The following is a 25,884-nucleotide window of genomic DNA, read 5'->3' as shown; positions in this document are numbered from 1 at the left end:
TTTGAATTTTTCTTTTATTTGATCTGAATACAAATTGAATGTACCTCACATAATTTAGACAAAACATGAACACAAAGTCCCAAATTTAAAAATCTGCAAATACTCCAGTTCATCGCAAGACGGTAGAAATAAAATGCAACTTCTAACAACAATTTCCTACAAACATTTTTTGTTTTGTTTCATGTAATGAGTCAGTAGAAATCGCAAAACCTAAAACAACAGCCTCGTTTCGCTTACAAAAAGAAGGAAAAAAAGAAATAAAAAAACTGATTTACTGGTTTTAATAAGAAAACTTTTGGCAGAGTAATGGTGCTACCCTCTGCTACAGACACCTCACGCTGGTCTCATAAAGCTGTTGCAGTGTTTCCACTTGGACACGATTGTTCTGCTCTGACGTGCTCGCACAAAGAATTCACTGTTCCGTTCGTTCCCTCTGAAGTCAACACCAGCTGAGCTGTGACCGAACACGTGGCAGGTAGCCAGCGAGAGAGAGAGAGCGAGTGCATCTGCATGCCTGAAAGATGAATCTTTTCTATATGTGCCTGAAAGTATGTGGTGCTGCACTGTGGAATGAGGAGGTGGAGAGGCAGCTGGTTAAGACTTCGGGTCAGCACTGCGGCGTTTGAGCTTCTCCGGGTTGTTCGAGGCCATGTGGGAAAAGTCTCTGAAAATGTCCTGGTAGGTTTCATCACCTGAAAAAGACCAGAGAAGACGTGAGCCTCAAAAGCTTTTGGAAATATTGAAAAGCTTAAAGAACCCACATTAATGCCGCCCTTGCTTTCTGAAAGCACCCGTACTTTAATGTGCCGCAGCCATCGTTTCATCAAAAGCTACACCGTTAATTGCACACCAACTATTTCCTGGACACGTTTAGAGCTGTAGCCCTAAAGCAAGACACATGCAACTGAACACATAAACACACGTAATGGCATGCACATGCACTTTACCTCTTAGTTTGCTGTAGGTGGCGCACACTGCACAAGCAGTTGAGACCAGCCGGACGTCTCAGAGGGCAGAAGGCAAAGGCACACGAGTGCATACAACACAGACAACAACAACAGACAAAGCACAGCACGTCAAATACTGACCAGCAGTTCTTTCAAGCAGACAAACACAACTTGTTTTTCTTGTCCTTTTTCCTTCTCTCCCCAATTCCCGCATGACTAAAAACCGGACACAGGAGACTAAAGTATAAAGTTATCAAGAAGCCCTTAAACGGACCCAGAAGACAACCACGAAGGAATGGTCTTTGCAGCTTGAAAAAGAGCCAAATGGCACAAAAAACGCGAACAAAACCCACTGTTAACCTCAAGCTCGAGGGGCTGCGGCAGAGCGCTCAGTTAAGCACAAAAGAGGTCAAATCCAACAGTGTCGAAGCTTAAACTGAGTCACCGTTCACAGAACAGCGGGAGAAAATTGTCCTTGAGAACCAAAACCCAACCCTGAATTTAGCTTACATAAACTGGAATAAGAAACACAGTCACAAATACACAAATCAGCACACTGTACAGACAGAAAATATCCTAAATACACTGAAAATTGGCCTGACCCAGGTCTACTCTATACACAGCTTCTTTAAGCTCGCTTAAAGAACGGTTTAGTATTGAAGACGCCCACATGTAGGTCTGTGTTGACATAGTGTTCGGATGCTTTGTGGGTTTCAAAGTGCAGCATGATGTGCATTTACAATTCAAAGTGCGTGTGACCACCTCATGAGAACCACCCGTCGTACCCTCTGTTCCAGCCTATCTTCTCTCACAGGATTCTTAAAAAAATCTAAGTTGAAGCTTGTTTTTTTCTTTTTCATCTATAAACTCATGCACGGTAAGGCATGCTTGATTTTAAAAATATATATGTTTTAGCCCAGTTTGTCATTTTGAATCCCCATAGCCCATCCACTTATATGGTTCTTTATAGCCTGGAGACTCTTTCTAGTATTGGCCAGCCCACCTCCAGTCCCGCCCACTCCACCCCCTGATCCCTGCCCCTCTGAATGACCTGGTTGGCCGAACGCTCCATCCATCTCCCGCATCTCCTTGTTCATTTTGGCAATCCGCAACCTGAAAGACAGAAGATCGATTAAGCGAACCCGCAGCTGCTAACGTGGCTCACGTGTTTTCTTTCGAGTCAAACACTTACAAAGTGACGATGTCTGCATTGGCGTTATCCACGGCGATAGTTATCGGGTCCTTCTGGTTCTTGTCTCGGGCGTTGTAGTCAGCCCCTCGCTTCAAAAACAGACAAACCAACCTGAGAAACGGAGAAGAGAGAGCACATGAGAGACTTTAGCCTGGAAATCTATACTATATCCAAGCATTTCCAAGGACCCGAGCATTTAAGGAACTCAAGTGAAGGGACTGGAGTTTAAACTGACTTTCCCAACCAAAGCTTCTGGAGTTTAGTGTAGTTTCTCTTCTCGTTTTCTATCTCTACAGATCCACTTTCATATCCAATCAACATTAAACTCATGTCACAGTAAAAACCACAGCGTCACAGTACTTTTCTCAGGAATATCTTACAGGAAATGGACAAATCTGCATGTATGTGTTTCCAAGCCCTAAGGCGTGTGCAAGAGAACCAATAAAAAAAAAAAAAAGTTAAAACAATAAAAACAAACAGAATTATCAAACTCTAGATAATTGTCAAACAATCAGTTTCCCCTTGTAGCCTCCCTTTATGCTGGCTTTCTTTCTGATTGGCTGCCCCTCTGAGAGATGACCGCATTGGGGATGTCCACTCATGATGTTTGGAGCAGTCTGAAGCCTGAACCTCAGGGATCACACAATAGCTTTCTAATGCTTTCTAAGTCGTTCATGCTTTTGATGGAAAGCACAACGGGGACTATTAGTTCATGGGTTTATTTCTGTATTAGATTCACGTGGGTTCAATTCTTGGAACTATGAGTTCTGAACAGTTGAGAAGAAGTGTTGTCACGAATGTATCTGAATCATGTTATTTCTTGAATTTCAATGTATTATTAGAAACAAATAAAAAGATACTTAAAGGTAAGGAAACAATGAATTATACTGTATTATGTATTATAAAGTGTTACTGAAAATGCTGCAAAAATGGGAAAAAAAAGCTACAGTTTTGAGACTATTTAATATCAATTATGTCCAACTAACTCGTCGCTCTTAAGAATAAACGTTTATGTTTCATTGTGACTCATTTTCCACTTTACTCACCACCGGCAGGTATTGTTGGCATAATGAGTCACACCAGCCTTGTTATTAGTTTAAATATATCTTAAGTGTGTCATCAAGTTTATACACAAAAATGGACATTCTGAATCCTTGACCTTGTTTTTTTGGTAATATTTGACGTCTGTTAACGTCCCCCTTGTTTACATCCTGGTGCTTTTGACCCTTACTCTTGATTTATGGTCGCTCTTTTTGAGTAGGTGTCTGCCTACAGAGAGAAGTATTCAACCTACGCAAACTGTTTACTCCTCCATAAACCCAACGGCACGCAGCTTTACTGTGAGTAGGTCAAATGCTGTTTGGTGGAGAAGCTGACTAGAAAAGGGAAGGATGCAACAGTGGATTTCACTGGGAACACGAGAAGTGCGAATTAAGATGAAAGCTAAAAAAATCCAGAGTAAAGGCACAGGCGGTGGCCGCAGTGGGCACTTTTGATTGTTTTGATCGGTTTCACTTCAGCTTATTGTAAAACTTCGCTCCTCTTCGCGGATGGCTGACAGGTCAACAACAGCACATGCAACAGCGGCCCGCAGACTGATTGTACCGCATTATTTGGGCGTTAGCTCCATCCAGCAACAGACGCTGTCTGCAGGTGGATGGTAGTCTGTAGCTGCCAAGTGTCTGCGAATGGAGAACCATGACGAGGCCCTTAAACTTCACCCACAAAGGACAATAAGAGACTACAGAAAGTCACTGATACTTGACAACTTCAAAAAACTACGGACACACAAAAAAAAAACTGCTGGCAGGGTGGAGTTGGAGGTAAACATCCAGGGCTAAACTTTTCTCAATTTCTAGCTAGTCTTAGTTTATGATCTTACCTCCCCATTGCTGTCTTCCAGGCCCACGGTGTTAGACTTTTTGTCTCTGTTTAACATTTACATGTAAACCATACTGATTGTTCCCTGCTGTCCTCTTGTTTATTATTATAAATGTTATGTTATGATTTCCCAGTGGTTCAGAGTCATCTTACCGCCTCAGGCCCCCCCTCTGGGTTGGTAATCTCACCATACTTTGGTAAACACACCCTCACAGGAAAACTGGATCTGAAGGCACGTCTTCAACACCAGACATCGAGGAAAAACGACAAAACGCACTCTTATGGTGAAGACTTGTCAGCCACCCGCCTTAAATCTACCCCGCTCTACCACCTTTTATACTCTAAATGGGACAATCATTTACAGAAGGAACATCATGTTGTGTTAAATAAGACTTGAAACCACCAACTGAGCCCATAAACCCATTAGGAAACTCTTTACTGGAATCATGAGCGGTCGAGACATTTTCTCATCGACTTCTACTCAGACTGCAACTGGTGGAGTTGCCCCCTGCTGGCAACTGGAGGGACTGCAGGTTTAAAGTCAGGTTTACGTCTTTCTACCAGTCCTCACATTTTTTACCCATGAAAGCATCCTGCTTCACTGTGTTTTCTTAGTCCAATAACCAGTGTCTGTTTTCAGATTCTGTTATCTTGGTATGAAGCTATTTTTTTTCACTGAAACAGGGCCGTGTCACAGTATCTGTGTTTGTCTTACCCCGTGTGGCCCAGGATGGTGGCGTGGTGCAGCGGTCCCCTGCCATTGCTGTCCGCCTGGTTAACGTTGGCGCCGTTTTGCAGCAGGAACTCGCAGGCTGCCAGGGCGTTCTGACCGAAACAGGAGAACGCGTGAGCTCAAACACCCTCTGAACCAATTGCACCGTGTGTCACACAGTGTGAGTAAAAGGCAGCTTAAGGATAAAAACGCCACAGTATCCTAATCGTTTAACACACATTTGCATGCAAATGTGCTTATGGCAGTTAAGAGATACTTTATTTTTAGTGGGAAGGGTATTTTGACCAGAGAAAGTAGAAACCCATTGACTACTACATGACAGTGACTATTTCGGGACCTGTTTCAAAGATAAGCCGTACCATCCCGCTTTTGTTCTCTACAAATGTTTAGCTGTACTCAAGCAAGACTGGTGTCCACAAATGGGACAACAGAGAGATTTCGTTATCACCTCCATCCATTTCCATGAGATCTAGAGGTCACAGAACTCGTAAAGATTCAAACTCTAATGATCGACTGAGCGTCCTTCTCACCACTGAGACAGCCTGTATCAGCGGCGTGCTCGACTCATCGTTCACGTTGACCCAGTTGACATCGGCTCCGTGGGCCAACGCGTCGGCCATGACGGGGAAGTTCTGCAGGGCTGCCGAGCGGTACAGCAGCGCCCCGGGGTGGAGGTGGCTGAGATCCTCCTCCTCCTCTTCCTCTTCATTATCTGAAAGATTTAACAGATGTAATGTTATGTGATTCTTCTCAAAAGCTGTACAAGCTCTTTTTTGGTGGATCTGTGTTTTGTTGAGGTCTTATCTCACCTCTGTGGAAGCCTGAATTGTTCTTCTGGACAAGGTCACTGGGGCTTAACCCTAAAGAGAGAACAACAGTCGTGATTACTGATACAGCTGACCAGGCCCTTAGCGTTATCGAAGTACGCCTTCCTGTTTGACAACAGGGGCGACTCGCTGCTTTACCTGTGACCCGAGGCAGAGTGGCTCTGTTCGGTTTGGGCTTGAGCGGCGGTCTCTGCGCGATCTGTGTGGCCGCTCGGTTTCTCCTGCCGCTGGATCGCCTCAGCGGGGGGTTCCTGCCAGTCTCAGGCAGCTTATGGATAAACTTCTTTTCAACATACTTTGATCGAATCCACGACTCCTTGTCTCCTCTGAGGATCAGAAAGTATCAGAAAATGAGAAAGAATAAGCGCGAGCGATGGAGGATACGCTTCTCTTACATCGAGGTAGAGTTAAAACAGAAGAAGGCCACGTGCAGGGCCGTGTCCATCAGTGTGTTTCTGGCTTTTCTTAAGCTCAGTTTCACTTCTCTACTTGACGGTGTGAGACAGGAATTTAAGTTTTTTAATTTAAGTTTCTGAGGCACTGAGTTAAGTAATACATTTATTTAAAATTGGGGATGTTTGTGTGCCTACTTTCTGAAGCAAAGTTAGTTTTTAGGCCTTTACAGACTCAAAGTTGACCACTGATTGGTATAATGTAACTATGCACACAACTAGCATTGTTAGAATTACAGGACAAGACACATGAGCAATAATCTTACAGAAGCAACTGTTGCCATCAGTCTGAGAAAGCTTATAAGGCCATATACAAATAATTCAAACTCCATCGTTTTACAGTGAGCAAGACGACACACAAGTGTAAGTGTAGGCTCAGATCAGACTTTCACAATCCAGAGCAACTGGGCAGCATGCTGGAACTAACACCTCATACCAACCGTGAAGCACGGTGGAGGAGGGGTGACGATTTGCAGCCACAGGTCATGGGAACCTCGCGGTCACTGAGTCAACTATGAACACATCTACACACCAAAGTATGCAAGTTTTTGAAGTATTCTAGAGTTAAATGGCATCTCTCTGATAGCTAAATATAAAATTGGTTCATGCAACATGACAATGATCTCAAGCACAGCAGAAAATCTGCAACAGAATGAAGAAAAAAAAGATTAAAGATGTTGCAAAGGCCCTGTCAGAGTCCAGACCTCAACCTGACTCAAAAGCTGAGGTAGGACCTTTAGAGAGCTGTGAATAAATAAATGCCCACAAACCTCAAAGAACTAAAGCAACGCTGTGAAGAAGAGTTGGTCAAAATTCCTCTATAGTGATGTGAGAGACTGATAAAGCCACACAGGAAACGATAACTTTAAGTTATTACTGAATCTACGAGCTGCTGAATCATGGGGTGTAATTAGTTTAACACGGTGAAATATTTCATGGGTTTCATTTTATAACTTAGTAAAGCCTGGATCACTCTTATTACGTCCTGATACCCAAACCTTTAGAGTTAAAAGAGGCTGTACTTCCCTTTGACCATATCTGAAGCTTGCAGCCTCACTACAAGTTTCCGGAAAACACTTTAGTTAGAGAGTTAACCATCTGTTTCATGTACTTGCTGCAGTTCCTGTCTGTCGTGACAAAACGCAGACGAGAGGAAGCAAAAGAAGAAGAAAAAAGGTCTGAGATGGGTCGTAGGCTGCTGATAAAGTTAACCATAAACTACAAAGATCTCCATGGAGAGCACCTTTTTATATTCAGCATATAAATAAACATGCTCGGTGAAGCAGTGGCGTCAGTCCACTCCCACTCAGACCTGTAGCGAGTTAGTGATCAGTCAATGTAAAAATACAGCGTGCGCAAGCAGAACTGTTAGTAATGTTAATGTGGCAGCAGAAGGAGATGAAGAGCGCGTTCCTGTTTGTTTTTCTTTCCAGCTGCATCAACACCGATGTTCCATGAACCACTTAAAGAATGACGCTTGAACAGAGAGGGGATTGCAATAGATGCATGCAATATTCTCCCATCTGGAGGAGTCGTCTGAATTGCAAACAGGCAAACGCATAAAATAAAATACCAACACGATTAATGAAAGAATTGATTTAATTCAGTTGCAGCTGATTTGTTTTGCCTTTGGTATCAACCAACTATCATTAGCTCCTGACATCTATGGTCTACTTCCTCTACTGCTAATATTTACCCAATCGTCAGTCTTGTTTTGGCAATATAATCATCGCCTAGCTGCAAACTTAGAGGAGGAACACCAGTAATTTTCTACTGCAGCTCCAGAGTTAAGAAACACAAAGTAGCTACTTTCAGCTGCTCCCTTGTCACAAGTGTTCGCCACAGCAGGGAGGTCCACATGTTTGATTCGGGCACATTCGTGTCTCGGCCTGAATCCTAATCTGGGACATTTGTTTGATAAGCTGTAAACCACTCCACTGCGCTCAAAACTGAAGCACGAAAAGGCAGAAATAACTTGATTTTGACAGAAACCTTAGACATGTCCTGCTATACGCTCACACTTTTAACACTCGGTGGCATCCCCGTCCAATCAAGCAGAAACTCAGAGGCTTGAAACTGAAGCCAAACTACCAAAAAACATGCCTGACCGCAATTGACTAAAAAAAGTAAATGGATCTCTACAAAAATCTGAGTTTTACAGCAGAGATAAATGTGTTACTTAAAACAGTCTAAAGTGCATTTCGAAGTTGATGCCAACTGTACAGGGTGATTATTTCACAATTCTCCTGTTTACACTAAATTAACTATTTGAATTGTACCTATGGGTACAGGTGCGTACCACCGATTCTGCTTCAGCTAATCTGAGCCACTGAACTGGACGTCTCAACTATGTTTGTGGTATTTGTGCCTTTAAGACCTTTTTTAAATCAATAATCTGTCAAAAGTCTGTCCAGGAGGAATGTTCTCTAGTTTTTGAATGAAATGTTAATATTTTATTTTCATGCCAGCGCTAATTTACATAAATCTGTGTCTGTGCATGCTTCTGAGATGAACCGACCTCTTGTCATAAGACAGGTGGAATAGGTACCTGTTATATATACTCTATCGATGCACTGCATTAAGCTAGTTAGCAGTAGCGGATAACTTAGCACTCTAGCACTCTTCCAAATCTGGTCACTCTGGGCTCCAAAAAAACAAGATAGCAACAGGCAATGATGCTAAAATGAAACCATTAAAGCAGGTGTTTGTAAACCTGTTTTTTGTGCCATCTTTTATATACAGTCTATGTTTCTGATGCATTTTCTCTTGCACACGTCATGAAGTCTCCCAAAGCATGATAGCCAACAAGAATAACTGTCGGACTACACAGCGCTCCTTCAGGACTACAGAGGATATTAAATATTATTTTTTAATACCTAAGGAGACTTCCTGTCACACATCTGCACGTGGAAAAACCAGCTGAATGCACGTTGGACTGGATTGATTATGCGTACCTGGGACTGGAGGGATTGGGCTTCTTGATGGTGATCTCATCAATCCGAGCTTCATAGATCCTGTTGATAACTGTGTTCCCCAACTCACACATCAACTAAAGGCAGCAGGGAAACAAGAACAAATAAACCAGATTAAGTACTAATTTCTTTCTAATTTTTTTTATTTTGTTTTGGCTTATATAAAGAAAACGGTTGCATAATCCATTGCGCAATCATAATTTTCTCTGGAACTTTTTCACAATAGGCCACAGGGAGGTGGAGCCGCTGCAGCTTTAAAATTTTAAATTACCTTAATAAGCTCGGGCTCCCAGGAGTCGAGGGTGAGGGAGCGCACTTTGGAGAAATGGACTCCAAGGCTCCTGCCAGGGAAGGAAACCATTAAAGCGCACAGTGGAAGCCAAATGTGTGTGTGTGTGTGTGTGTGTGTGTGTGTGTGTGTGTGTACCTGTGTATTCCTGAGCAGACAATACAAAGTGTGATGCCCAGGTTGATGGAGGCCCAGTCAGGACCCGGCTCTCCGCAGTCGCAGCACTGCCTGTTCCCCGGGATTGCCTGAACCTCCTCCAGTGCTTTGCAGCCCTCGTTGTCCTGATCCACGCCTCCTCCACCTCCTCCTCCTCCCAGGCTGCTTGTAGACACCGAGCTGCAGCGCTGTCTCTGATAACAGAGACACATGGGAATGGCGAGCATTTAACTCCCACTGGAAAGTGCACGTTGAAGATAATGTGTGTGTGTGTGGTGTATGTGTTCTCACTGGGCTGAGCGTGTCCTCTCGGCGCTCCTGAAAGGCCGAGGCGATGCTGTTTTGGACGGCGCTGATCCATGCTTGCTGCTGCCTTTCTGAGTCTGCCTGCAACAAACAGCACCTACGCACACAAAGTCACACAACAGTGACCATTTAACACTCGAGAAGCAAGAAACTAACACCTCGGCAGTCTGCAGGACGCTTTCACACACATGTGACGCTAATGCGACTTCACCACCATTACTGGAACAGACACACGCAGGTGTGCATGAAGTGAACTCACTTTGATGGGGAAACCACTTCAAAGCAAAAACGCCTCTCATTTTCAATGCTGGGTTTGACTGTGCAAAGACGCAAGTCCTCCACCACGACTGTAGGCTGGTCCTAAAAGATGGACAAACCGTGATGGTCAGGTTGCATACGTGCAAATTCGTCTTTCGAATGTGCTCGTGACCCTAAGCGAAATTTACCTTGAATTTCTTCTGATACACCAGCTGATTCTTCTGAATTGAAAACCAGCGCCTGAGGTGGAGAAAGAGTTTAGCCTTTTAGCTGTTTTCATTCACTGCCGGGCAAGCAAACGCACGGTGGACATCGGATTTATCACAGTGAGGTTCATGAGAGGAAAAGCACACAGCAAAGTTGTACCTGCTCCAGGTCTTGAAGGCGTTGCTGGCCCTCTTGTACAGATAGCCCTCCATCACGATCCCATTAGCTGCGTCACCATTAAAGTCCATAATGGAGTCATCATAAGACATGTCCTTGAAATATTTAAGAAATTAAAATCACATTGTGTCATCTGCTTCAAGGCCTTTTTTTTTCTCCCCACAGCTTTAATTGTGTTTACAAAAAGTGATGTAATACAGAAGTAATTGGTGCGGTCCAGATCTGGCGTACCATGTGGAATGATTATTCTTTGGGTTGTCCCCCCTGTTTGCAATATCTGGGCCAAAAGTTATCAATAGCGATGCTGCATTTCATCCGAGAATGATGCAAATAAAGCAACCATGCTGTAATCGATGCCATTCAAATGTGGGCTACTTTTAGGCTGACATCCAGGCCTCACCTGACCCAGTAAGTTGCATCTTTGCTCATGTTAGATTTGTTATATTTGCACCAAAATGCTTTAGTCTCACAGTACATCAGTTTGTCGGGGCCAGAAAAAGCCCATCAGCACTGAATCCTTTCCACAAGATGCCAAAGTCCCTGGTGGGCTCCAATGAGCAGAGCGTATTTTACTGAAATACACATCTGTCTGCACAATCAGGAGCTTAGCAACCAAGCCTAGCATACAGGTACCTCCTAGTCCCCTTGAGGTTTTTATCTTTTTATCTATATTACATGTTATTATGTTGCCTAGCAACCACCTACCAACTGTCTAAAATGACTAACTTGTTGGATTTATGCATCTCTATTAAATCATTGTGTCATTTTAACTTCACAACATTAACATCTCATTTTTATTGTTGCAACTTTCATTATGCATCATATACTGTCATGTCATCGTGTTGTCTAGCAACCACCTAACAAGAGATTAAAATCACAGATGAAAACACAGCTACATCGTGTAAAAACGAACGTGACAGCACCAGAAATGCCGTCTTCGTTATTCCACTGTCTCCGTCTTGTTAAAACCTAATGCCTACATTACCCATGATGCTCCTTTCGGTTGTGAACGTTTGTAACTGCGTTACCTTTTTCTTGATTGCTGCGTGTCTTTGCTCCATGTCCCTCTTTTCTCTGGCACAGTCGAGGACAAACTGTTTGTGCTGTCAAAACACAACACGACACAGCGTTTATTAAACCTGGATTCATATTTTTACACTTTCAGCTCGCTGTTCAGCTCTACCAGGTTAAACACACACTGAAAGGACAGTGGTTCGATCACCATCCCCTCCTGTCACTGTGCTGAAATACCCTTGGGAAAGATAGTGAACCAAACACTTTATAACTGAATGTTAGAAACTGTTTATGCGTAGAAAGCGAGCAGCGAGATGCTTTAAAAGCACCAGCCTATTTACCAGTCAAACTGAGATTATTCAGAACATCAACATTTTTACGAGCCTTCAGATTTGCACCACTTTTATTCAGGTCGCTAAACTAGTACAAAAACCCCCGCACCAACTATTTTTCAGCATCTCTCACCGATCACTTTATCTTTTCCTTTATTTCATAAGAACATTGCAAATTTTAAAAAATAAAGCGCAAAACAGTTTGTGAGGACCGTTTAAAACTGTAAAACCTGCATAGTCTTTCCATTTAATGTTACGAAGGAGAGTTTTCTCCTTTCATTTTCATCTCCGACACATTTAGTTCTTTCAGAAACTCGGAGAGATCGGCAGCTTCGCGGTGGGTTATCACTCCTGCGCACTCTTGTGCAAACAGGAACTAGGAAGTGCTGAACTTCTGCCGTGTATCCTGCGCCAAACCAGAAAACAACATGGGTGGTCTCTCCTGCACAGAGCCTGCTTAGAGCATCACCCTCTCCCTATTTCACTCTCTCCTCTGCTCTTGCTCGTTCTCATCATTTCTTGTTCAAACAGGAAACGCTTTTCTGTGGTTTGATCCGGTCAGTGAACGTGTTCACAATTTACTTCCTGTTTGAAACTCTTTTTATTTGATCAAAAACACTTAGCAGCAATGCTGCCTCTGCTCAAGGTTGACGGTGCAGAAAAGATTTTACAGTTTCCTCTGCAAAGGAGCAGGAAGGGGCGCACGCGCACACACACACACAGACATGTGAAATATTTCCTGTTGTTGCTCACTTTTTCCTGTCACGATGAAAGTGTGATGTCACCTTGTGACTCCACTGCCCCTCCCCAAAAAGATGCCAGTTCCTAGTTGGACAGAGTTAACCCAAACAGCATTTTGGCCAAAAGCATCATACCATGACGCCCGTGGTCCACAAACACGATTGTTTCATTCAAAATGTTTTAGCAACATCTTGTGTATCCCTAAGCCAGAACAAACATTTGTAATCCATTTCCTGCCTCATAAATCATCTGCGAGGCTTTTCTGGGTGTTTCAGGTCTACGTTGTTCACCAGCTTTTGGTTGGCTTCTCTCTTTTTAGCATGCAGACAATGTACAATGCAGCAGTTTATCACCACTAACTAATCAACTCAGCAGCAACACTTTGTCTATACATGTGGTCCCATCATGCTTACTGTGAGCGTCCCTAGAAAAAACTCATTCTAATGCAAGAAAAACACTGTGCAATAAGTTTACAGCAATTAGTCTTTGGCTCAGGATAAAGACTCAAACTGAGAAACTGCTAATGTGGCTGTGTCCACTTTTTTGTTTATGGAAAACATTTTTCAGAGATGAAATTAACACGTTGACAGCCTAGGCCAAAAGCACTTTTTGTCTATAAAGCTTATTTCCTCCTTCAACAACTGTAGAGTAGGTTAAGATTTAATACAATACTGAAGTTATATCCTTAAAATTGTGTAACTTTACAAGACCAAACATGGTCACTTCTGGTCTAAAAAGACCAACGAGTGCATCAGGAGTGGCTGTTTCCATCTTTTACATACAGTCTATGGGGCAGACTTTGTTACCTATTTTAAGGGTGGCTCTTTGGTGCCCTGGCAGGGCCTCTGTGTGTGTGTGAGTGTGTGTGTTGCTTGCTCTTGGCAGCTGACTCCAGTTTAGCCAGAGAGAGGAGTGCTCCAAGAGCTCAGTGCAGAGGAGGCGGTTCTGTTTGGCTCCTTTAACCCTTCTTTGGTTACTCTTTTGTTTAGTTACCAGCTTCTAGTTTTGTTGTGTTTTTAACTCATCATTTGTTGTTATTCCCTTGAACTTCTTAGAAAGAAACACACACACAGCAGGATTACAAGTAAGGTTTCTATTCTACACATTCACAAGTATGAACGCATTTTTCTCACATTGAGGATATCTTCTTCCTGTCCTACTGCTACTTATTTATGACTCATGCACAGACGGTTTCAGTCACAAAATGTCATTTTAACCGAAACAGAGATGTAACAAAACAGAAATAGTTACCTCTTCATTCAGCTTTTGTCGATACTCATCCAGTTCTGACAGAGACTGGTGACCCTGCAGGAAGAACTGGGCTTGGGCATCCATCAGCGACAACATCTGACAGGAAGCAACACAAAGCCAGTGAGAAACGTCTGAAGATAGAGTATGCATTTAAAAATGGACACATACAGGTAAAAAAACCAACTCACTGCCAGCAGAATATCTGTCTTCTTCTTGGCCTCAATGACATTAATCTGAAAAAAAGAAAAAGCAGGAAGCAATGGTTAGAGAGACTTCCATATTTTCATGACCAAAACAGATTCTGCCCAGCCAGAAGCCACAACCACAAGACTGGACGGAAGCCCTGAGGCAGGCCTGTTATCATCCAAAGCAAAAGTATGACCACTGTGCTGCTGCTGCAGGCTGTTGTTCCAACCTAGCAGTCTGAGTTAAAGTGAAGCCTGTGTGAGCCTCTCTGCACTCATCTTTCCTCACCTCCAGCACGTAGTCCAAAGCCTCAGACCTGAAGGCCTTGCGCGCGTTGAGCAGGGCGTTACTCGCCTCGTCCACCTCGTGCTGCTTCCCGCGTGGAGCCTGAGCGTTCCTTGACAGCGACCCCTCCAGGGCTTCGCTGCTCTTTTCAAACTCTTTTCGTCTGTCCTTAAAACGACGAACATCTCTGCAGAACAGGAGACGAAGGTAAGAAGGGGGGAAAAAGTATTATGCTGTGCAAAAATCTTGAGCCATCACTTTTCTCTGTACATATTTCCTGCAAATGTTCTAGTAATTTTGTATTACAGTGCTCTTGAGCAACAGTTCTCCATGCTTTCTTAATGTCTTTCAAAAATTATTCTGGTGGCTTTTCCGCTCCTTTACAGCCCAGTCCCTGTACCTGACACTTCCTCATTCATTAAGCCCCTTGACACAAACCTATGAGTCATTCAAGCAATAAAACTGCACCTAACTCAAGGGATGAACCAGTGTTCAGACAAATTGGCAAAGAAACAACTTTAAATGGTATCTTTAGACACTTTGTTGTTAGCAGCTTGTCACAAAACAAATCATTTGTTTAATTGATTCTATCTAACGCCATTTGTAAAACACAGTGGAGACTGTCATGGTTTGGCACTGCATTCTGTTGTGTTGCATCAAAATTGATGCAATTAAGCACACAGAATATCCCATCAGATTTTTATCCACCATGCAACAACATCTGGAAAGCATCTGCTTGACAACAGCTTTATTTTTCAGCATGACAATAATCCCAGACACTTTGCCAATGCAATAAATGGACACCTGGATAGAAAAAACACACACTATGGAGCACTATCGGTCATGGATTAGCCTCCCCAGAGCCCCGACCTCAACACTACTGAAGCAGTGTGGGATCATCTAAAGGTGGAAACATCATGTCCTTCAAGAAGTCTGGAGAACTATTCATGAAGACTTCTCACAGAAATGGAAAGAAAGCTGCCTCATAGAGGGATTACCAGATCAGTTTTTATGCAAAAGCAGAAAGCAAGTTATTGGATGCTGCTAAGTCACATGCACATGATATAAAACATTTTTTAATCACCGGCAAATTTATTGTTCTTTCTTTCTTACTTTTTTACCATAGCTTTTGTGCAATACTGTTTACCACGTGACGCTATCGCAAATACCTCTCTTATCTAATCTACCAAGTTATTTCCACTAATGGGAGCAGACCACAAGACAAACTATGAGGAGAAGCAGAACGATTATGACAGGCACACATGAAGGGGAATGACTGTATCTAAGGAAAATGTACGTATGTATGAAGTGTATGCTGGTGGGAAAGAAACTCAGAAATTAAAGCCTTAGATCGAACACACAGGTGGGGCCACCGTAGCGGCTCACTCACTCTTTCACAAAGCTTTGCAGCTTCGCCCTCACTGACTTCTGCGTGGTCTCAATCACTTCCTAAAAGGAGACAAAGACAAACATATTAAATGTCAAATGTAATATGTTCAGCGGCGTGCTGCAGCCGTACTTGACCACATACTGCAGCTCGATAAGCATCGGCACTGAAAAGGAGAAGTCAGAGGCCATGAATAACAAACTCACCCCCTGTGCCTCAAAAATGACATTCAGCTTTTTGGAAAATTTCTCCAAGCAGTCCTGCAGAGCACAAATCTTAGATTAGACTCTGAAACTTATCAAGTCAATAATGCATTTTAATGTTTTCATTCATCGATTCATAACCGCCATCTTTATTTACAGCTTCCAGGCACTTTGAGAACCCAGTGTGCTCTGCTCACCGCCATCATCTTGTCCCCGGAGCATTGGTGTCCGAGCTCCCGGAGGCCATTCACGAAGCTCTTGCTGGTCTGACAGTAGGCTTTGCCAGCCTCCAGCATGGCCTGGCACTGTTTCACTAGCTGGATGACACAAATAAGCAACACAAAGATTAAATGATCTCCTGAACAATGTAACAGCAGGCAACAAACGTCAGTTTAACATACTCAGCATGAATGCAGATTATAACCTTGTTCACAGATTTTAATTCTGGTTGTTCAGTAGCTGTACTGGAGACCTGAGAGAATAAGTATAAAACATGCCGGAAGTGTTTCAAACCTTCATTCTATCTAAAGGCCACCAGGTGGCGATAGCTGTGGTTGCAGCTGCAAAAAGACTTGTGGTCCTATAAAATTGTATGCAGAAAGCAGCTTGACGTCTGTAAATAGTTTCCTGCTAAGTGTATGAGCTCAGTCGTATATTTTGAGTCATACTGAAGAAAGAGCGGTCGACCACTTCGTGTAAGCACTATGTTTGTTTCTCTTTTAACTCCATTTTGGTCTCCACCACCATACGAGGACTATATGAGGCTCTTTTATCTGTTAAAGTTAGCTTTTTTCTTCTTCTTCTGTTGCTAGCTTATAGCTAATTTGGCTAGCTGGCTAAATAATAAACAGCAATGTTGTTTTTGTCTTATTTTTGCTGAAACAGCTTCTTGATAGTCTGCTCCTGGAAAATACGAGAGGCTGTTTCTGCCACTGGAAAAATAAATTTGCCATCTATGAGTCAAAAATTCAGGTTATTATCTAAATTTAGACTTACAGACTAAAATTTCCAAGGAAGTTGAAATTTTGAGATAGCTGCCTGAAATTTTGACTCTAGCTAACTTGAAACTCAAAATCAGCTCTTTCTGGTAAAAAATAAAAATAAAAAAGATAAAAATTTCATTGGTGGAAACAAACAGCACTGATGGAAGGACTGAGACTGAAACAGCACAAACTGCGTCATGCCAGGAAAACTTGCTTTAAAGCTATTTAGAGGCCAGGAAAGTGGAGGATCTCTATGTGTTGATGTATGCTTTTTAAATAAAAGTACGTAGTAAGTAAATACATTAATTTTTTAATTAAAGGTCAAATATAAACTGAGCTTCTGCCTTGGAAAGATAAGGCCTGTACCCAGTGTCCACCCTCACAGTCGTTTCCACTTTTTTGTTGATTAGATCTTTCCTCTGGCCTCTGTGAGGACCCTTTGAAGTTCAAAAACAAGAAATTGCATACAGATTATATTTTCTGACCCATTAAAAGCTCCATTTATCAAGCAATAAAACCCACCGCTGATCACTTCAGCGTGATCTGCTAACTTACAGCTTGAAGCTTTAGGTGGTTTTCAAGCCAATTCAGTGACTTTATGACTTTCCTCTTAAGTGCTGCTTGTGACCACAAGTGTTCAGCAAAAAGGACTTAAACCCTGTGGGAGCTCCTCTCTTCCCCAGCGTGTTCAACAGCTGACCTTTATTACATCTGCAAATATCTAATTCAATGCAATAATTTAAAAGACGTGTTCGGAGAAATCTTTAGTTTTATTAGCGTCACATTTAAACCACCAGTGACATCTGAGGAGGCACGTCGCAGTGACAAAACCTAACCTGTATCCCTGCACCAAGACATGTCAGTGACTCATTATGTAAGCACACACATCACCTGAGCGTAGATATGACTGCAGTGGCATCATAGGACACGCTGTCTGACCTTTTTGTGCAAATCTCAGTCAATTTATCTGCATTTCTCTGAGCAAAAGCACCTCTGAACACAGCGAAGACGTGAAGCTGAATCCACACGCTTCAGTCCTGAACTCAACGAACTTCTAAAATTGTTGGAAAAAATAAATTTAAAAAAAAGCGTAGTGGCTAATTTGCATACAAAACACACAGATTACACATCTCTCTACACTGCTACAGATCACAAATGAGCTCCATGCAGCATTAAATCCACACTTCACTTACATAATGAATACTTACAATCAGACCTTTATATAGAATATTAAGTTTGATTTGTACTCCAGCAACGTTTAACTCTAAACACCCTCCTTTTTGAGACTGTGGTATCACTCGTACAGTAGATTATCTGCTGACTTCTTCTGATCTAGTCAGATAACTGAAAAATATAGCGTGCAGTGTCTGTCAAAGAAGAAGAACTTTGTCCCAAAATCCTTTTGGGATGTGGCTCAGACCTGTCGCAGCCTGTGAAATAGCACCGGGACAGAAAAAAAAAAAAAACATGTGCTACTTCCTTAAACCTAATCTCGTGGAAAACATCTCATGCATGCAGGGAAAGGCTTCTTTCTGTTTCACCTGCTCAACTGAAATCAGTCACATTCATGACACTTTACAGGCAAAGTGAGTGTGTTTGTTTTTTTGTTTTTGTATTTAAAAATGGTAAAATATAACGTGGGAACCTGAGCTCGCAGAATAACTAACAACATAGTAGTAAGTCACTTTGATTTGTGCTTATTCCGTATCATCGGGGAACAGAAACGCAGCATGTGACTGACGTCTATCAGATGAATAGATCTGAAACTGTAGATTTTTACAGCGTGAGCACGCAACAGGGAATATAGGTCGGCACGGCGAAGCAGAACGAAGTGCAGTTCTCTCTGAAGCAGGACAATATGATGGGGAAGCAGCACCTGCAGGCACTTCCTGCTCGCCGTCAGGTGAAAAAAAAGCTCCAACCACCAACGCCCACCGCTGACTTCGCTGCCACTGTCCATCGACATGTGATGCCTCGTCTCCGTTTGTGCGCTTGTGTGTTTGTGTGTGAAGTGGAGCGGTGACATTTCAAAAACATCTGGAAGTGTCTTACCTTCTCCAACCGTGTCTCGAGTTCACTCACGTCATTCTGGACGTCTTCGATCTCAGCTCTGGAAAAGAGAAAATTCCAGTTAAAGGTCAGGGGTCATGGATTTTTCAATATAAGGCGTGAAAACCCTTCATTTTAAAGTCATTTATCAGCTCTATCCTCTCAAAAACTGCTTTTTCTCTTTTTTGCACAATTATAAACTAGAATAAAGAATAAAACTAGAATAAAACACAAACTTTCTGATGTTTTACAGACTAAATATTTCATTTCTTTACACATTTCTGCAAACATCACTCCACCTGCCCTGTGATTGGCTGGGTTAGCCACCACCACCCCTCCCCCTCCTGCAAACCCTGATCTAAAAAAGCAGTTAAGAAAATGAATGGATGGATTCTTGCACATTTTACTGCTTAACATTAAAACATAACCACTGCAATATGATGCGCTTCTGTGGTGCAAGCTCGATACCTTCATGGACAGCTTTATTTCTCCATTTCTTATTTGCTCTGCACGCTTACAAACCAAATAATTCATGCTCAACATTTTTATTCTTGTGCTTTATTTCCACTGAGACGATGCATATGACTCGTCAGCATTTCCATGCCTTTAAAAGCAGTGGATGTCAACGTGTCACCGTCACAGTGCGCAGGAACAGTCGGAATCGCACAACAGGAAAGAGTATTTTTTTGTTGTCTTAATATTGTGCAGCTAGAGCCTCGTCACGCTGACAGAGTTACTCCACATATTTCACGGCCGCCACTATTTCATGCCCCGGGCATCTTGTTTTACACTCATTTAGCTGTAATTAAGCATGAAGCGTTGGGTATTTTTAGAATCTCTGTGACCTTCGGCAGGGTTTGAAGTGCATTCCTGTGGGTTTGAATGGAGCTTAGGGGACGCTCCAGCCATCAGACGTTTATGTAGGCCCACATGACTGCAAAGAAAACCTCCAGTGTGCGTGTAATTGATTACGTTTTGTTTTCTGGGTTCAGGATGTGGACTCGAAGATCTCTGAGACAAAAGCTCCTCAGAGATCCTCTTCAGGGCTGGTCTTTTTAAGAGCCGCCTTCTTTTTCTTGTTTTTTTTGTCGTGACACTTTCTTTCGATCTCTTTCTGCCTGTCGTGTCTTCTCATACCAAAAGCTAAACCATGTGGTTTCCGCTGCCTTCCACCAACAGTACAGAGATACAGAGAGAAACAGAGAGACAGAGAAAGAAAAAAAAAAAAAAGAGGCGCGTCTGAGTGGGGAGAGGAGAGGAGGCCCGGGACAGACAGTAACTGTTTGTGTTTGTTAGTGCGGCGAGGTTTGAATCAAAGTCTGAGGTCATGTGCTCTTGAAACACGACCAAATGACATGTCAAGCCAGGAGAGAAGGGAAGAAAAGGGTTGTTTTTTTTTTAAAAAAGAAAGAAAAAGGGTCTAAAGGAGAGAGGCCACTGTGGAGGAGAGTGAAGGAGCCCTTGATTAAGAAGAAGCACATCCTTTTTATCTTCTTCATGTCTCCTTGCAAGAGAGACGGAGGCTAAGAAAGCAAATTAAGACAGAGCTTAAGCTGAGTTTCCGCCGTGGTTCTCCCCACAGAAAACACGCTTCCTGTCTCCTGTTGATCACCTCAGCACATCTCGCTTCACTTCCTGTCGCCCTCCCACCCCGCTGTTACCTAGTAACCAGAAGGTACCACATTTGAGTGTCTGTCCCAAGGTGTCAGAGCACTTTATTTCCCCTCATTTGTTTTTTGGCCCTCTGTATTGTCCATCCATCTTCCCGTTTATGTGTGTGCGATTATGTGTATTTGATGACTGCAGCACCTCCTCCTCCCTCCTTCACCCTGCTCGCAGCCTGACACGAGACCTCACCACGTCTGCTGCCACAAGTCAAACTTTCCACTGCTGTGTGAGCCCCATAAATTCAAGATGGGCGAGAGAGAAAGACTGAGGTATGCCAAATCAGGCTGAGGCAGCCACTGTGACTCAGGCGAGCTGCCACAAACTGTCAAGGCACACCCAAAGTTGTGCCAAGCTCTCTCTTGAGCCACTTGCAAAAGCAACTCAGAAACACTTCCCTTTCGATTGCACCAGATGTGCTGATGTTGAAAGGAAACTGATCGCACTCCGCTTTGCTGACACGCAGCAGGGGCTGCAGTGACCCGGCCTGAATTAAGATTTCGATTCTCTGAAAAATGAGTGTGATCTCTCTGAGAGTGGAGGTGGGTTGATCTCGACAACTATCAGGAAGAGGAAGCATCAAAGCTGCAACTGAAGTTTGGAAAACCAAGCCACTAGTGATAGCACTGCTGATATTTTCCACTGGAAGGAGTTTCGTGGCGATGTTTGAATGTCCGTGGCTAGTACAGGTTTTCTGTGGTCTCGGTGAGACGTGGGAAAGCACCTCAGAGCAGCAGATCAGCCCCCCACGGCCCTGCAGGCCTGCACAATGTCCTCATAGCTTTCAGTGACTTTTGACCCGAGCAGCTCAAACTCTCTGACAGAAGAGTGAACAGCAACACCGGCAAATGCATAAATGTTTTATTAGGGAAACATGAATCAGCCTTTAATCCATAATCTCCTGCTGGAGCTGGAGCAAAGCCAGCTGTTCACTGGTGACATCAGCATGACTAACAAAGGTACAGGTGAAACTCTTACCTGAAGCGCGGGGAGTCCTTCAAACCCTCCTCAAAGTCCAGCTTCACCGTCATCCTTTGCGTTGACACCAACCCTCGTGACACTTCGTGTATTTATGTGACTCCTGGCTTTCAGCTGGAGGTGCCCGGCAGCCTGGCAAAGACAAAAACTAACTCTTTTTCCCCCCACTCGTTTTAACGCTCCACATCGGCAGCCCGGATCATTGTTCTCGCTGCTGGGTGTTTTCGCTCTCGTGTAGAACTTGTTTTCCTCTCCGGGTTTCTTTCTTTTTCGCCCGAACTGTTGCACATTCGCGTCGGAAGAGAACTTGTCAGCACTGAATGAACTGAGGGGATGTTAGTCGCGTCATTACCATCTTATGCGGCAGATTTTTTTAAAAAGGCACAGTCCGGCGCAGAAGATGCGCAAAGCCACGGGAGGAGTTCCAGCAGAGGGCCAGAGTGTCCTTATGGATCCCAGAGGATTTCAAATAAAATCCGATGGCAGCGTGAATCAGGACTCCCCGGGGGTGCCGAGTCTAGTACTCTGCCTGTCTCTCTGCCTCTCTCTCTGTCTCAGAAGAGGTCCACCCCCCATGTCACGTCCCACTATTTCCGGGTTTGTTACTCATGGCAAACTGTGGTTTTGAAGTAGGAAGCTGCACATAATAAGAGGCATACACTGCCAAGTTGCATCATATGAAAAAAACGCCGATCTGAAGGATTTACAATGTGACACTAACGTTTAACATCCACACCGGCTACAGCAGGCCGTGTCGTGACTTTTCACCCCCCTCACTTAGTTTCTCCCTTTGTTGTTTGTGTGTTCTACTTTTCAGTTACAGTACAACAGTGAGCTTCACATGCAGTTAGACTGGGTGTGTATTCTTGTCTGACAACCTTGTCTGTTATGGTTTTTGCTGAGGTGTAAAGAAACTCCCCCATAGCCACCCACTGCCAACAGATCCACTATAGAAGTTCATTCATGCCAAGAAAATAATGAACCTATTAATAGCAATGGAAAAGTGATTCCACGAATGGAAGAACAAGAGGTTTGACATTCTGTGTTTAAATATGTGGCGTTGTTTTGATTTTTAATGTGTCTAAATGGCTTTAATAAAACTATTTTTAAAAATGTGCGCACATTTTCTACATAAATCCAAAGTGCCTTTCTTTTTTACCCTTTGCCCACAGCCAATAGTGTGTAACTACAGGAAATATTAGGTTAGAAATGTAGTCCACTAGTTGCTATACCACAACACCGATGTAAGGCCAAAAATAAAACTGATAACGTTTTGCTAGGAATATTGTTTCACCCTAGTGACAGATCCAAATCAAACAGAGAGATTCATTATTCATAGGGAAGCAGGAGAAATATCATTATAAGAATAAGGGCACCAGGTTAGCAGCTAACCTGGTGCCCTTATTGCAGGGGTTGCTCATGTGCTGACAAACTTCAAACTACAGCAGAGACAATGTACAAAGTTTGCAATGACAGACGAGGTGAGCGTAGTCACAGCACGTGCACTTGTCAGCAGAGATTTTACATTACAATGCACTACACATGTGCCTGAACTTCAAAGAAGTATAACAGGAATGACTACTCCGCCATCGCCAGCTATAACTGAGTATAGCCGAGTGATAAGTGGCAAATAGTTTGATTCTGTTTAAACAAGCCTAATGACAACAATGAACAGCACTCAACAAAAACGAGGCGTTAACCTTCTGGGAATGAAAAAAGAAAGAAGAACAAGAGCAAGAGGAGTGAGAAAAAAGTCAGCACATAATAACAACTGAATATAACACTAAATAATTCATGTGAAATGAACTGTGGAGGACAAAACCTTAAATAACCAAAATGTCCAAAATCAAATTCTGCTTAGGACCCAGTGATACCTCTGGCTGACTCTGCTCAGGCATACAGTACACTTGTCTCTCAGTTGTCATACAACATATGACATACAGTGCAAAACAGTGCAACCCAGAAAAGGTGGAAAAACTGTTAAGATACAAAATAAAAATTGAGATATCATTCAGAAAATGATAGAATATAAAGATTACAGCAACAAAAATCTAAATACAATGCAATTAGCATGATAAAAGTAAAAACAGAAGTTAAAATATGTGAAATGTCAGACTTCCAAGGTGAAAATTGTTAGTATTTCAGCTCAACATCATGAAATACAAAGAAAATCCGTGACTTCCTGGGTCAAAAGGAGGCAACTAAAGACTCGATTATACTCAGCTGTGGACAGTTAGACAACTAATGACTGTTCCTGTTATACTTTATGAAGTCTGCCGCCTGGTTGCAGGGACAGTTGCTACATTGTCATGTAAATTCTCCTTGGATAAGTCTGCACAATCCCAAAAATCAGGCAGGTATGTGGATGTACACAGGACCATCTGATGATGAGCTTTACCTCACTGGTACCCAAGTGGACGTTATCGGACTTGTACAATCCCTGCTTAAATAAAAAACAAACAAACATGCAACCTACTCACTAAAGACCTCGATAGTACTTCAAAAGAATGGCTAACTCAAAAAAACACGAGTAAGTACTGTACAGCTGACTGAGGCTTTCTATGTTAGAATGATAGTAGAAAATAAAGAGTAAATCATCATCGCTTATTATCTAACACGTTCAAGTTACAATGCAAAAACATAAAAAGTATAACTTTTTACATTTTTGTCCCGGCAGAGTTGGGCTTCCATACATTTCACAAACCAGCACAACAAACTATTGGCCAACATTAAATAACCAATCTTGGCTTCGTTATCATTCCCACAAACTTGTGTAGTCAGGTTTGTAGTCAGACAGTATAAAGCCTGTGGTGGACTACTTTGCGTGGAGGTGTAATTACAGTGGCTCAGAGGACTCTTCTGTCTACCTCCATCATACCACCGAGTCGAAATGCACAAAAATACTCTATTTATCTATCCGATCCTGTGTGTGGCTCCCCCTGCTGATCAGAAACAATCATTGCAGGCTCGCCTATCTCATCAGACAACAACATAACTGTACTGATGTTTTTCTTTCTTCCTTTGCTTTCACGTCACTGTTCTTTTCCCCTTATTCCCTAAAAATCTGGGTGTCGGAAGATCACAGCAGAGTGACGCCTTCGGTGTCCAGACTGTTCCTGTTTCAGTGGGAAATGATGTGATTCTCACATGTATTTTCTCAGGCGACACGGAAAGGGCGTAGTTAGGTATGCTGTTGCCAAGTTGCTTCATCAAAATAAACAGTGAAGTGATTTCAGAAGTGTACCAGCCTTAACGTTTCAAAGTAGGGCCTTCACCAAAATTCCCATGCCAAAGATGTGTATATGTGTGTGTGTGTGTGTGTGTGTGTGTGTGTGTGTGTGTGTGTGTGTGTGTGAAAACGTATAAAGACGGGGACAGAAAACCGCATGTGTTTTACACAACTGACAACTATAAAGGATTAAATAGTAATTTTAGCTTCTCAACTTAACGTATCTAAGCCCTTAAAAACATCCTGCCCCCCTTCCAGAGCGGGCAGCAGAAGCAAAGTGCAAGTCCTGCGCCAGTAAAGGGGGGCGTGTGCGTAAATAGCGCACACTGATAGCGCGGCACAGACGGCACGTAGCGACGGACGGTCGCTTCGGAAGGAGAAATAAAACCGTTTTGTGCGAAGTAAACTTGGCGACTCGACAGGTTCTTGTTTGTCTTTGACAGGAGATCCCCTCAGCATCTCTCCAAGAGCCAAACCAGTCAGAATAAACAGGGTCACATCCGGCAGGATTTTCAAAGTAAAGCACGAAACGAGACTCCTGAAAAGAAAGCGTGCTAGGAGCACACTCTTTGTTGGAGGGCTTTATTCTATAGTGGCTATTTATAATAAAGTAAAAATGTATGTGTATATTAGTTGATAAAACACAAATAAGATATAACCAACTTAAATAAAAGGCAAAACTGCAGTCGCCACCAAGTTGTAGAAATTGTAGTAATGTTTAATTATCTATTTTTTTGCCAGGCCCTTCTCATAGCTACACAAAGCATTTAGGCCAATGTGGATAGTTCATTGCCAAGGTGTAAATACAGATGATCATATTGATGCATCACATGATTTTCTGTAATGTTCTCTAATTACAGGTCTTCATACATGGGGTGGGTCAACATTTGGCACTTTTAAGCTCTGTTAAAAACTGCAAATCTACTTTAACCCATCTCCAAGTGAGACAGAATTAGTATGATATGGGATATATCATAGTCTCAATAGTAAATCTGTACCAATTTAATCCCTGTACACTAACAGAAGCCATGATTGATATGCTGGATGTTTTATTTTCTGTTGATTCGCTGGAGAAACCATAGAAAGTAGGTCATATCCTCCTGAGATCGAGCCTATTCATTAGGTTCTCTGTAGCGGACAAAATAAGATAAACTGAAACATACTTTCCCCCCCGGTTCTCAGGA

The 25,884-nt window shown here is 42.8% G+C and overlaps 1 protein-coding gene across 1 annotated transcript; it reads right to left on the bottom strand.

The window, feature by feature from the left end:
* acap1 (ArfGAP with coiled-coil, ankyrin repeat and PH domains 1) lies at nucleotides 1-22,411 on the bottom strand. Its single transcript, XM_026162078.1, has 23 exons — nucleotides 21,472-22,411; nucleotides 18,832-18,889; nucleotides 15,994-16,113; nucleotides 15,800-15,853; nucleotides 15,597-15,655; nucleotides 14,210-14,393; nucleotides 13,924-13,968; nucleotides 13,736-13,831; nucleotides 11,426-11,500; nucleotides 10,380-10,492; nucleotides 10,202-10,253; nucleotides 10,015-10,115; nucleotides 9,741-9,852; nucleotides 9,432-9,643; nucleotides 9,276-9,345; nucleotides 8,987-9,081; nucleotides 5,719-5,906; nucleotides 5,563-5,613; nucleotides 5,284-5,465; nucleotides 4,736-4,845; nucleotides 2,140-2,250; nucleotides 1,999-2,060; nucleotides 1-692 (listed from the first exon to the last, which is right to left on the bottom strand). Exons 1-23 carry the CDS (start codon nucleotides 21,522-21,524, stop codon nucleotides 595-597), a joined length of 2,301 nt encoding a protein of 766 aa, XP_026017863.1. The 5' UTR covers nucleotides 21,525-22,411; the 3' UTR covers nucleotides 1-594.
* Between the last annotated feature and the right edge of the window lie 3,473 nt (nucleotides 22,412-25,884).

Source organism: Astatotilapia calliptera, chromosome 3 (genome assembly GCF_900246225.1).
Source record: "Astatotilapia calliptera chromosome 3, fAstCal1.2, whole genome shotgun sequence".
Classification (NCBI taxonomy): domain Eukaryota; kingdom Metazoa; phylum Chordata; class Actinopteri; order Cichliformes; family Cichlidae; genus Astatotilapia; species Astatotilapia calliptera.
The sequence above is the reverse complement of the archived record's forward strand: the minus strand, read 5'-3'. Positions and strand labels throughout refer to the sequence as shown.

Excerpts from the sequence above, each read along its gene's own strand:
- acap1 (XM_026162078.1), bottom strand. The coding sequence starts at position 21,524 with ATGACGGTGAAGCTGGACTTTGAGGAGGGTTTGAAGGACTCCCCGCGC. Across the intron at positions 9,644-9,740 it reads GAGAGGACACGCTCAGCCCA|AGACAGCGCTGCAGCTCGGT; the intron begins GTGAGAACACAT and ends CTCTGTTATCAG. Across the intron at positions 5,907-8,986 it reads CCCAATCCCTCCAGTCCCAG|AGGAGACAAGGAGTCGTGGA; the intron begins GTACGCATAATC and ends TCTGATCCTCAG.